Genomic DNA, 11,463 nt, shown 5'->3' with positions numbered 1-11,463 from the left:
TTTGGATTTATCAATAAACTCTGTTAGCTCACTCCTCGCTTCTTATTTTATTTGCATAGCTCACAGCACAGAAGTGCAGAACCTCACAGTACAAACTAAGTTTTTCGTAGCAGAAAAATCAAAATATAACTGGAAGGTTGCAGAAGAGCCTGAAAATAGAAGATGAAAATCAGTGAAGTGATGTTAATGGGAGGAAAAGTTATAATTTTGCATGTAAAATTTTGTATTTGGAGTTCATTTTTACTGTTTGGGTATGAAATCTTAGAAATAATAGAGTTGTGCAGAAGTAAAAGTTGTAAAAATATATCAGTTCAATGAAAATGTCAATCAACACAAATCAAAAAAACAAGCTGAAATCTTGAATTGTTGAGAAAGGAATAGAGAGAGGCAAACTCCAGAATATTAGTATGCTCCATGAGCCCGAAGTATATCTGTGTCCTGAAGATCAGGTTCCCCCATTACAAAAATAATGTGATAAAACTGAAAAAAAGTTCAGTGAAGGTCAAAAAGTTATCAAAACCTGATATGGAACAAATCTTTTATATGGAATTATGCAGGTTAAGGCTCTTCAGCCTGGAAAGGAGACAAGTTAAAGAACACATGATAGACGAATGGAGAGGATGGATAAGAATTTATTCATTCTTCCCCCACCCTACCCCTTAGAAGAACTAAGCATCATCAAATAATGTCTAAATTACTCTCCACCAGCGTCGGATCTTAGGGGAAACTCTGTGGAGTAGTTACGCTTCTTCAATCACGGATACTAGATGAGGTTCCTTCCATCACGCGTACTAGATGAGGTTCCTTCCATCATATGTACTTGATTAAGTTCCATGGGTAAGAGGTGAAATAAGCAAGACAAGATCTATTTAGTAAATAGTTTCATAAATTCTTTCACTATTTATTTGTGAGAGATGGACTTCCGGGTGAGTAGTGGAGGAAAATTTTAGATAACTGTGTTCATGCATTAACCAGAAATGTAGAAGAATATACCAATAGCCTATTGGTGCCTAAGCACTTTGAGAGAATGCAGAAGATGGTAAAGAACTAAAGTGGGTTGTTGCAAACATGAATGGTAACAAATTTAGGCACTTAAGATTTGTTTGTGAATCTACGACTTTGGAGCCTGCATCTCTCTTATTTCCAGTGAAGCTTAGATACTCAAACTGTATTTGAAATTAGTTCACTTTGGTCTTGCAACACTGAGCTTAAAGGTGTTTGAAATACAGGCCTCAGCTTCTTTACTGCAGTTAGCCACCTGGAAAATTGTATATTGCTTTTTTTCTTATCTCAAGGGAATGTTATAAACACATACTTAAACGGTCGTGAGGTGTGGCGGTAAAGGTTTAATGAACCATAGACCTCTGTAAGAAAAATAGTTCAAAGAAAACGTTGCATAAGTAAAAGTTGTTTAAATATTTGTCTGGTTTTAATCGCATCAATTGATCTTGACAAATTAATTTGGTTTAATAATATCTGATAATTACACAGATCTTTTTCATATTTTTGATGCAATCATTGATAAATTATTCCTCTTTTCATATTTGGAATGAGGTAAACAGATATTCACTTCCCACATAATCAGTAACTGCACTGAGGTTTTGTAAGTGACTTTTACATTATTGTATGATCTGCATGTAGTTATCTTCATCTTCAGTTGGTCCTATAGTCTGTCTGATAACCATGCATAATTCCTTTAAGTTGTTCAGTAAACTGGACTGGTCGCAATATTGATAACACTATACTGAAAAAGGCTATCAGAAGAATTTCTACAGTTTTCACTCTTAAGATCTAGTCTGAGCTGTCTATTTTTAAAAATCTAACTTGTTAAATGTGCAAAGTGATATAAAAAAACTAGTGTGGTAATTATTTTATTTTTTTTTAAAAAAAAACAGCAACTAAAATTGCCAATATTTTATTTGATTGGATGCATTTTGACAGTTAAAATACTTTTTGCAGACATGTGAAATTGCAAAAGAAGCCGAAACAGAAAGAAAAGCAGAAGCTGAGAAGGCTGAGTATGTTATATTTACACAATTGCTGTTTAATTTCTTGTAGCTTTCCAATGCTAGGTTATTTGGCCAGAAAGAATACAGGCAACACCCAGTATCCAAAGCACTTTATGTACACTTTGTCTCAGTATTTTTGAAAGCAACACAGTCCCTAAGAGGTGCCAGATCATCTCAGTGGTCAACGAGATGGCAATCTGATTTTTGTAGCCCTTGATAATTCTGCATAAATAAATCTGTGGCCATTGTCTTTTCAAAATTCCCGTAGTTACCTTTAAAAGAGAGAATCAGCATTGAAAAAAAATCTCTGCGATTTGTCATTACTACTATTCATATTTTTATATTTTCCTACTACCCACTATAATTTTCAGGCAACAATAGTTGAAACATAAGATTTGTCTAATGCATCAATTTTTATTATTGTTTTTTATCTGTTCTCAAGTTGTGAACTTGACATCAGATACATAACTTTGTTCAGTCTTGTACATATGACTGCCTTATAAACAACTTTTAAAATTTTTACCTTGCTTTAGTAGCATCCTACTTTTAAGAAATATGCTAACTTTCTGAATCTGCAACCACATCATAGGTTTGCAGTCTGAATGCCCTTAAAATATTTGTAGACACTGGCAAGAGATCTCCTGGAGATTCTTACAAATTCTTACATCATTTTAATCTTTGTTTTCTATTTTGCTTCATCTATAAAATATTTACTGCAGCCTCATTTATCTTTATTCTCTTATCTGTCAGAGTTAATTTTTTAAGCATGCCTTTTGGATGGATATTTTAGGACTGGATACACTCTTTATAGCTTGTCTGAAAATTATCATTGTTTCCTCTGTCCATATGCGTTTATACATGAGTATGTGTGTATACATATATATGCATGTGTATATACATACTTATGTATATCTTAAATGGACAAGAATATGTACACATATAACTATGCTCACAGATGTGTGCATTTAAATGGAGTTTGGGGTTTTTTTAATGTTAACCTCATTAAAGTATGACATTAAAGTAAGCCTATCTATGATAGTTCAGCATATTTTCATTTCCTACCTGTTACCTTTCAGGCTGTGTCTAAAATACTTCTTCAATTAAAAAGTCCCCTTCTTGCATTTTATTGTCACAGAATTGTTTTGATATTATTTGGCTCTCTCTTCAGTCCCTGCAGGGATGTTAAGCATATTATTTTCATTATTTAGAGCACTTCTGGTAATTAAAAAGTGCTTTTAAGCTCATCTGGTTTTTTTGGTACCATGTATCCAAAGAACCCGGTGATGAGTATTGCTTAGTGTGAAGACAGTAACTTCAAAATAAGCAGTTTCAGAAACTGTTGTTTTGTCTAGAACGTGTTACACTGTACTATTAACTTGGTTATTGTTTAGTTTGGCCAAATGACCCCTGTTGAAAGTTTTGTTAAATCTTACCATTGCTGGGTTTTTTTTCTTTGCTGAGAGGTTTTGGTCTCCTGATTTGGACGCTAGTAGCACATTCACCAGTGTTTTAGTGAAGCAGTTTATAAATATCTAAGAATTCATCCAAAATCTCCTGTGCCATTCATTTTCTTGGTTTAGGATTTTTCACCTCTTATTTTCCATAAGGATAGTCTCTTTCTATGTTTCTTATTTTACTGGACTTATTTTCCCTATTCCCTGTTTTCTTCTCTTGTCTGCTAATTCTCCTCTCAAGTACTTTTGCAATGTATTCAAATTGCCTTCAGCTTTAAAATGTTAGTGCAAATGGCTTTCATTTCTGAGGCTGCAACTAGGACTTTTCTGGTAGAAGATGAATTTGAACTGCAATAGTAATGTGATAAAGTAAGCTAGATAATGCATTTCTATATCCTTATGCCTCGACGGTCTTTTTGTGCAAATTTAGCTTTTTGGGGGTTTAGTAACTAAGTTCCCCTGTTACTACATACAGTCTTGATGCTTAATTTTCATCACAGCAGTTCAGTGGTGCAGGAGAAATGTCATCTCCAAACACCTTGTAAAGTGTGAGCCTGTGAAGCAAATATTCTTGTTATTACTCATTTATCCCTGTAACAACAGTAATTGCCTTGAGTGAAACAAATTAATTTTATGATACCATGATTCAAATACTATACTGTGTACCAAATCCCAAAGCTTTATTTCTCTTTTTCAGCCCCAGGCCCAAGAAAGTACATGCAAACTCTTAAAATTCTTATGTTGTTTGTACTAAGTATATATGTACATCACTGGTTTTGGCAAACATTATCTACTTTGGCACAGTAACTTCTACTTGATTTTCACTTTGTACTCCTTTGACCTCCCCTCAACAACTCTGGTTTTGCATATAATTTGAAACTAAGATTACTTTTCTTTACTGTCTACCTCAAGGCTTTTAATTACAATATTTTGTCTCCCAGTGTCAAAACTAACCTTCAAAGACAAACTTCCTGAATTCAAATTCTTTTTAAATTAATGCACTTATAGTAGATATGTTTGGCTAGTTTTTTTTGTTTATATAACCTTTCTTTTAGCATGGAAGATGGTGAGAAACAAGATAAAGCAAAGGAAGTGGAATGTGAGCAGCTAGAAGAGGGAAAAATGAAGAAAAAGAAGCGAAGGCATGGACAAAAAATTGAGAAACCAGAGGCAGTTATGGCTAACTTCTTCAAAGCTTTGGAAATTTACCAAACAAAAATGCTTGTAAGTTTTACTTAAATACTTTTAGGGGTTTTTTTTCTAATATAGAAAATTAGTTTGATATTGAGGGTAGAAATCATGAAAGGAACAGTGGCCTAAGTTTTCAAATGACTGGCTTTATTGAGCCTTTTGTGATTTTTGTACCTTCATAGAGTAATGTAAATAAAGTGTTTGTGTCTAATTTCCTCTGTCTTGATCTAACAGGACAGATTAATATCTTGAGCTCCTTGGTAGGCACTCCTGATTTTCCATAATCTAATTTCTAGAATCTATAATTCTATTTTCTGCAAGATTTTTCTTTGTCCTCAAAAACAAAAAATTGTGAACTCTGAAACCTTCATAAGTAGTTTATTCTGATATTCTAGCATTTCTTTTCCAGATTTCCTTCTAGAAACTTTTCTTATTTTTCTATTTCGGTCTACCCTGTTGCAATTTTAAATCCAAACCTTGCTGCCTACTATTCTTATCTTGACATTAGCAACAAGCCACCTCTAATTTTTGTGTTTTTTTACTTTCAGCACTACTTGGCAAGAAATTTTTATAACTTAAGGTTTCTTGCTCTATTTGTTGCATTTGCCATCAACTTTATTCTTCTATTTTACAAGGTAAGATTATGCACTGTCCTTTGAATGGTTTTGGTTACTTCCAGAGGAATATTCAGTGATGATTTCAAGACTTGTTTAAGGCCGTTATTACAAGCTCTTCAAACACAAACTAAAGCATATAGATATGAAGTGTAAATAATATTTTATATTTTATAAATAATATTTGTGATATTAAACCTATTCTGGTTTCATTTTACTCAGGATAAATGAAAACATATTTATTTCATTCATCCTTTGTAGCCAAGCTTGTGTTTCTAGGTATTTTTTCATTTAGTCACATAAGTCTGTTATTGTTTGGATTGTTGGTTTTGTCACAGGAAACTAATAATCCAGTGATAACTCTCACGTCATAACTACTGCATTCTTTTTCTCTCATTTGTTTTAAAGATACTCAAATATTTCAGTTCACCTGATTTTTCTTGATGATTTTCTACTTTTCTAAAGAACCATACTGACTACATTCATTTTTGATTGTACATAATTTCAGAATCAATTGAATATCTCAACTTAACTAGATGATCTCACGTGTTTTAGTTATGTTTAATTTGTTAATTTTTTTTTTCATGCCTTTCAGGCTTGGGGTTTGCTACTTTGGGGGTGTGCTTGCTTTATTTAACTTTTTTTTCATATTTTTCATTAATTTAGTAATCACCGATGAACATCAAGCATATATTTTTTTTCCTAGTCTTTGTTTCCATGGGATAGTATAATTCAGTCTTCATACTTACTCACTCCATTTTGTTGTCCTTGCCAATATGGTTGTTAGTGACTGTTGTGATTATTTCTTTTAATATACTGGCTTTTGTATTTGAATTGATTGATATGAGCAGATGGAAGAGAAGCCATTTCATTGTAAGCTGCAGGGTTTTTTAATATCACTGATGAAGGTTATACATCCATACTTTAAACTTAATCTTAGGATTTTACTTGAATTGATTGAGTTATTTAAGGTTCTGGTGTTTAACCCAATGATACAAAGTGGAACATCTTCAGCAGCCTGCACTAATTTTATTCCTGAATCTTTAAATCCTCTATCCATGAAAAGGATTCACTAAAGAGATCTCCTATCCATAAAAGATTCATTTTTTTCTCTTTCCTTGCAGGTTGGAAGTCCATAGGAAAAATCCTCATTTAGATTCACCCTTGAATACAGCCCTTTTGATTTTTCCTCTTTGATATAGGGTGCAAGTTGCAATAAGCTATGAATATTGTGTTTTCGATGTTAGTTTTTTCTGGTTCTGTTGTCTACAATCAAAAATTTCAGAGATGACAAAAGCAGCTGGCTGAACATTCAGTCTAGAAGTAACTGAATCCTGATCTCAAAATCTTGAAAAGCAACTCCTACAAGACAGTTAGAGTCTTGAAGACAAGACAGGTATAGGTGCAAAAAGGTCTTGAAAACTGCACAGATTTTTTTTGCACCATTCCAAGAGAAAGACCATTAGGGCTATTTAAGGCTGCCTTCTTGCCTCTCTTTTTCCATCCCATATGGTTAGAGGACATTTACTTCAAAGGTATATGCAGAAGGCTGCTTCTGCCTATGACAGCCCTTTTCTCCCCACTCTTTTCTGCTTTTCACCGGGTCTTGTGGGTCAGCCAACAACCCGTTCTGTTGCAGAGAGAGGATGAAAATTTGTGATTATTAGTAGAAGTCCATCGGTCAGAGGTAGGAAAGGGTCTCTGAGAGCCAAACAGGACTGAATAGATCTTGAGCTTTCACATAAAGCTGTCAAAAGAAGAGCACTTAGTGCTTTTATTTTAAAAGCTGAGGTTTTAAATTTCTGGAATAATTTAGGGCAGTATGTCAGCTTAATGGCTTGGAATATTTACAAAATACTGATTAAGGTTCTGTATAAATTTCAGTGCTCTAAACTAAGTCATGAAATAAAAATTCATTGACAGTCTACAAGTTGATAACATGAGAACTTTGTTTCTTTCTAGACTCTCTTAATCATGAACAACATAGATTACAAAACTAACTCTAAATTCAGTCATGTTAGATAACCCTGTCATTGTTTCATTCTTCCAAGAAAACATTTTTGCATAACTTTTTAATTGTTTGGTTTGGTTTTGCTGCAGCACTGTCAAAGCAAAGATTTGTAAACTGTCATATGCCTATCCTGCTTTTCCTGAATTCTCTTTTTCAGTGATGTTGGATGATGTCAAGACATCTGCCATGAAAATGAAAGGCATTACTGTTCAAAGCTAATGCTTTCTCTCCTTCCCATGAGTAGGCTTTGCAAACATAATGTGTAATTATAATAATGACAAAATCTAAGCTTTTAGATTTATTGTGTGTTTTCAATGTGCTTGAATTTCTCTCAGGTGACAGAAGAGCCACTTGATGAAATAGAGGAAGACTCTAACCTCTGGAACTCTTTTGACGAAGAGGAAGAGGATGAGGGCATGGTATTTTTTGTTTTACAAGAAAGTACAGGTTACATGGCACCTGCTCTCAGAGCACTGGCAGTTATTCATACTATCGTCTCCTTTGTCTGTGTGATTGGCTACTACTGCTTAAAGGCAAGTTTTGAAGCCTATTACTAATATATTATTTGTTAAAGAACATCGGTTGTGTCTCAAAGTGATTTTTGGAACTAATACTGGAATATCTATTTTTACCTAATCGTTTACAAATTCTCACTATCGATACATACATATTTTCTTTGTGTATTCAGTCTGACAGAGATGGAGTTAACTTTCTTTATAGCAGTGTTTTGGATTTATGGTTGAAAAGTGTTGGTAACACACCTACTTTCTTTTAATTATTGCTGAACAGTGTGAAGGCTTTCTCTTTGCTTTATTCACTCTGTGCATCCACAAACAAGTAGGTTTGGAGGGGGCAAAAAGTTGGGAGGCGACACAGCTGGGATAGCTGACTTGGGGATATTCCACACTATGTAATGTCATGTTCAGCAATAAATCATGGGAGAGGGACTTTATCTTCCAAGGTGGCTGTTGCTCAGAGACTGGCTAGCCTTTGATCTGCTTGTGGGACATGTTAATGCGATGTTTGGTCTTACACAGTATTATAAGGAGTAATTAACACTGTAGGTAAATATCATGGTTTCTAAAAATATATAAAACATGACAAAGATATCCACTGTTATTTTCATAGGTCCCTCTGGTTGTTTTCAAGAGAGAAAAGGAGGTAGCTAGAAAGCTGGAATTTGATGGACTGTACATAACTGAACAGCCATCTGAAGATGATATTAAAGGACAATGGGATCGCCTGGTTATAAATACTCCGTATGTAAAATTAAATGCTTAAACGTAAACCATTTATAAAATATCATAGCTCATTAAGTCACTGATCTAGAACCTTCCCTTTCCCCCTGCCATCTAGTTAGTCTAAAAGAAAGGCATTTTCACCTTATATTGGATGCTGCAGGAGTAGATTTTAATGTGGAATGCTGCATCATCTGTTTATATAATAAATACTATCATAACATGTATTTTCCCACTCCTTTTCATTTCTTTATGGTTTTCAAGGATTGTGCATCTTAACTCACAAGCTCTCTCCAAGACATTTCACCTATTAGTCACTATTGAGACAGTTTTCAGATGATAGCTTCTACCCTTGTCGGTGACTGAATTTCACATTTATGTTGTATCCTCCTGCCTTTCTTTCCCACTTCTGGCTAACTTTCCCACTTCTGGCTAACAAAATTTGTGTATCACAAGAGAAGTACTTCTAGTGTTAATCAAGTGTCAAGCAATCCCAGAATTTAAGTGGTTCTGACAGGAATTACTGTCAGGTTTTATGCATTAGCGAATACTGTAGTAGTCATACACCGATTCTCAGAGATTCATGTGCTGTTCTGTGAGTGAAAAATACAATGGAGGCAAGAAAAAGAAAAATATCAAAAAGCTCCTGCAGTAAGTATGTGATAAAAATAAGCCAGAAAAGAAAAAATCAGCTAAAGGCATCTGAGTGAAAATATGCTGCCAATCTATCAACCATATTCAATTTTTCTACATTATAAATAGACCCTCAATACTTCCATTAAAATTAGAATGTCTAAAATATTGGAAATTCTTGAATGTTTGGTTTTCCTAGTCTTGATTTTAAGAATTTTTCCTTTATTTCAGTCAGAAATACAGACTAATACATATTATTAAAGTTGCGATAGAAAGTAAATGGGAAACTGGAGAGCCTGTTTAACTTCCAACACATTTTAACTATTGATAGCAAGCTATCTAGACATCCAGTAGTTTTCTTCCCCAGCAAGAACAAGCATGAATTAATGAGATATATTGTCATTTTATCCCAAATGACATGCTGTACAGCTTGTTCTCAGCATGTTGTGCTGTCTACTGAATTTGAATAAAAGATTAAGGCTAATTTAAGTACTAATCCTTCCTTCTGATGTGAATTGACTGTCAAGGTTTAGTGCAGGTGTTGTAGCACCAGGATAACCACTGCTGGAGGGTAGCCAGTGTTGTGTACATACTTAAATACACTCCTGTAAGTGAAAAAAAAGTAATTAAGAAGGCAAAAGAGATACCCTGATAAATGCAGCACCATTCATCAGACGCTTGTAGGTAAAAGAAATAGATGCAGGCTGTCTGCATTAGAGACACACTTTACTTAAAAGTCTGAGAAATCAAGGCAAAAATTAATATGGAGCATTGGACCAGAATATACCATCTGAGCCACTGGAACCATTTGCCTTATCTGGAATAATTTCATTCAGGAAAATTAAAAAGTGAGCACTTAATAATACTTCGAAGTTTGCCTCACATCTCAGCAGAACAGTGTTCTGGAATCTCCATCTTCCATTGCTAACACTTGCTTTGTTCTACCAATACTGTCCTTTGGTTTAAGCAGTTATTTTTCTTTTTGACCTTCTTGCATATTTTCTCACCTCGGTATTACATCCAGGAAATGGGGATAGAAAAACCTTAAATTTTGTATTGTTTCCTGCTAATTGGCATTCTCCAAAACTGGCATAATATACATTGAGACCATCAGAATAAAGAATTCCTGGGCACTGCTATTCATAAGATGGTTCAAGATCAATATTTTTACGATTGAGCTGAAGATCGGGGAAACTTCACTGATGAAGAGAACTCTCACTGATCATCATCTCTCACTGATGGTGAGAGAACACCATCTTTTCTCTTGCAGGTCAGAGCTGATGTATTTCCCAGTAGCTGTTGTAAGACCTTTCCTGAATAAAACTGGTTAATTATTAAAACCCCATGGTTGCTCACGACTCTGATAAAAAAACAGGGAATTCTTCATAAAAGATACCCTGACACCTCTTCAATATTCTTTTGTATGCAGCAATAGATATTCTTTTAATTACTAGTGTGGGTATGGGTGTTTGGAGGCAGGTGGTACAAAATACTCTTTAGCTGAACTGTATTGCAGTTCTAGAATTATAAATGTTTTTTACCTTATCTTTTTCCAGGATGTCATATCCAATAACAACAATATGATACACCTGAGAACAATCTTGCCACTAACCTTCGTTTTTGCAAACTGATCTTTGCAATTTTCTGTTTTCTTTAAAAATACTTTTATAATTTTATGTTGCTGAACTGTCCACTGGTTCCAAGCATTCCATCTCTATTTAAAATGTCATCCAGTGAATTTAAAAACTATGCATGCTACAAGACTCTCTCGTATTTTCCTCTGAAAATCATTGCCTGTATTGATAAAATGTCTAGGAGTAATAGGGTATTTATTTAGGAAATGAAATATGTTACAGTGACTACAGTATTTTCTGGGATTTATGCTGTTCGGATTTGTTTTTTTACTAACAAATTTTTTACTAACAAATTTTTCTACTAACAAATTAAATAACTTGAAATATCTTTGCCTTATTTATCTAGGTCCTTTCCTAACAATTACTGGGACAAATTTGTAAAACGGAAGGTAAGCTTTTAATATTCCTCTTATGCTAGTCATAGCAATATTCTACTACTCAGTTAATCTGAATATCTATTTGTAATGTACTTCTATACTCATAAATATACAAATAATTGAGAACTGAAATTTGCTTCATGGAAGTCATTGTTGTGGTAAATGTCTTGGTGAACAGGCAGCTGCAGCATAGGTGGAAGGAAGACAGAAGGCTGTGGTTTCCTTCCCAGACTCAGGCATTTAAAATAACTTTGTGCTGTCAATCAGCCACAGATGTCTAATTTACAGTCATTGCCATCTTT

The 11,463-nt window shown here is 34.1% G+C and overlaps 1 protein-coding gene across 1 annotated transcript in view; it reads left to right on the top strand.

The window, feature by feature from the left end:
- Positions 1–11,463, top strand: part of RYR3 (ryanodine receptor 3) — a 218,562-nt gene that overhangs the window by 196,298 nt on the left and 10,801 nt on the right. The window contains exons 90-95 of the mRNA XM_069858332.1: positions 1,960–2,018; positions 4,519–4,687; positions 5,203–5,289; positions 7,615–7,812; positions 8,408–8,538; positions 11,131–11,173. Coding sequence (XP_069714433.1) covers positions 1,960–2,018; positions 4,519–4,687; positions 5,203–5,289; positions 7,615–7,812; positions 8,408–8,538; positions 11,131–11,173 — 687 coding nt within the window. The remainder of the gene's footprint in view (positions 1–1,959; positions 2,019–4,518; positions 4,688–5,202; positions 5,290–7,614; positions 7,813–8,407; positions 8,539–11,130; positions 11,174–11,463) is intronic.

Source organism: Phaenicophaeus curvirostris, chromosome 5 (assembly GCF_032191515.1).
Source record: "Phaenicophaeus curvirostris isolate KB17595 chromosome 5, BPBGC_Pcur_1.0, whole genome shotgun sequence".
NCBI lineage: Eukaryota > Metazoa > Chordata > Aves > Cuculiformes > Cuculidae > Phaenicophaeus > Phaenicophaeus curvirostris.
This window is presented reverse-complemented; position numbering and strand designations above follow the sequence as displayed.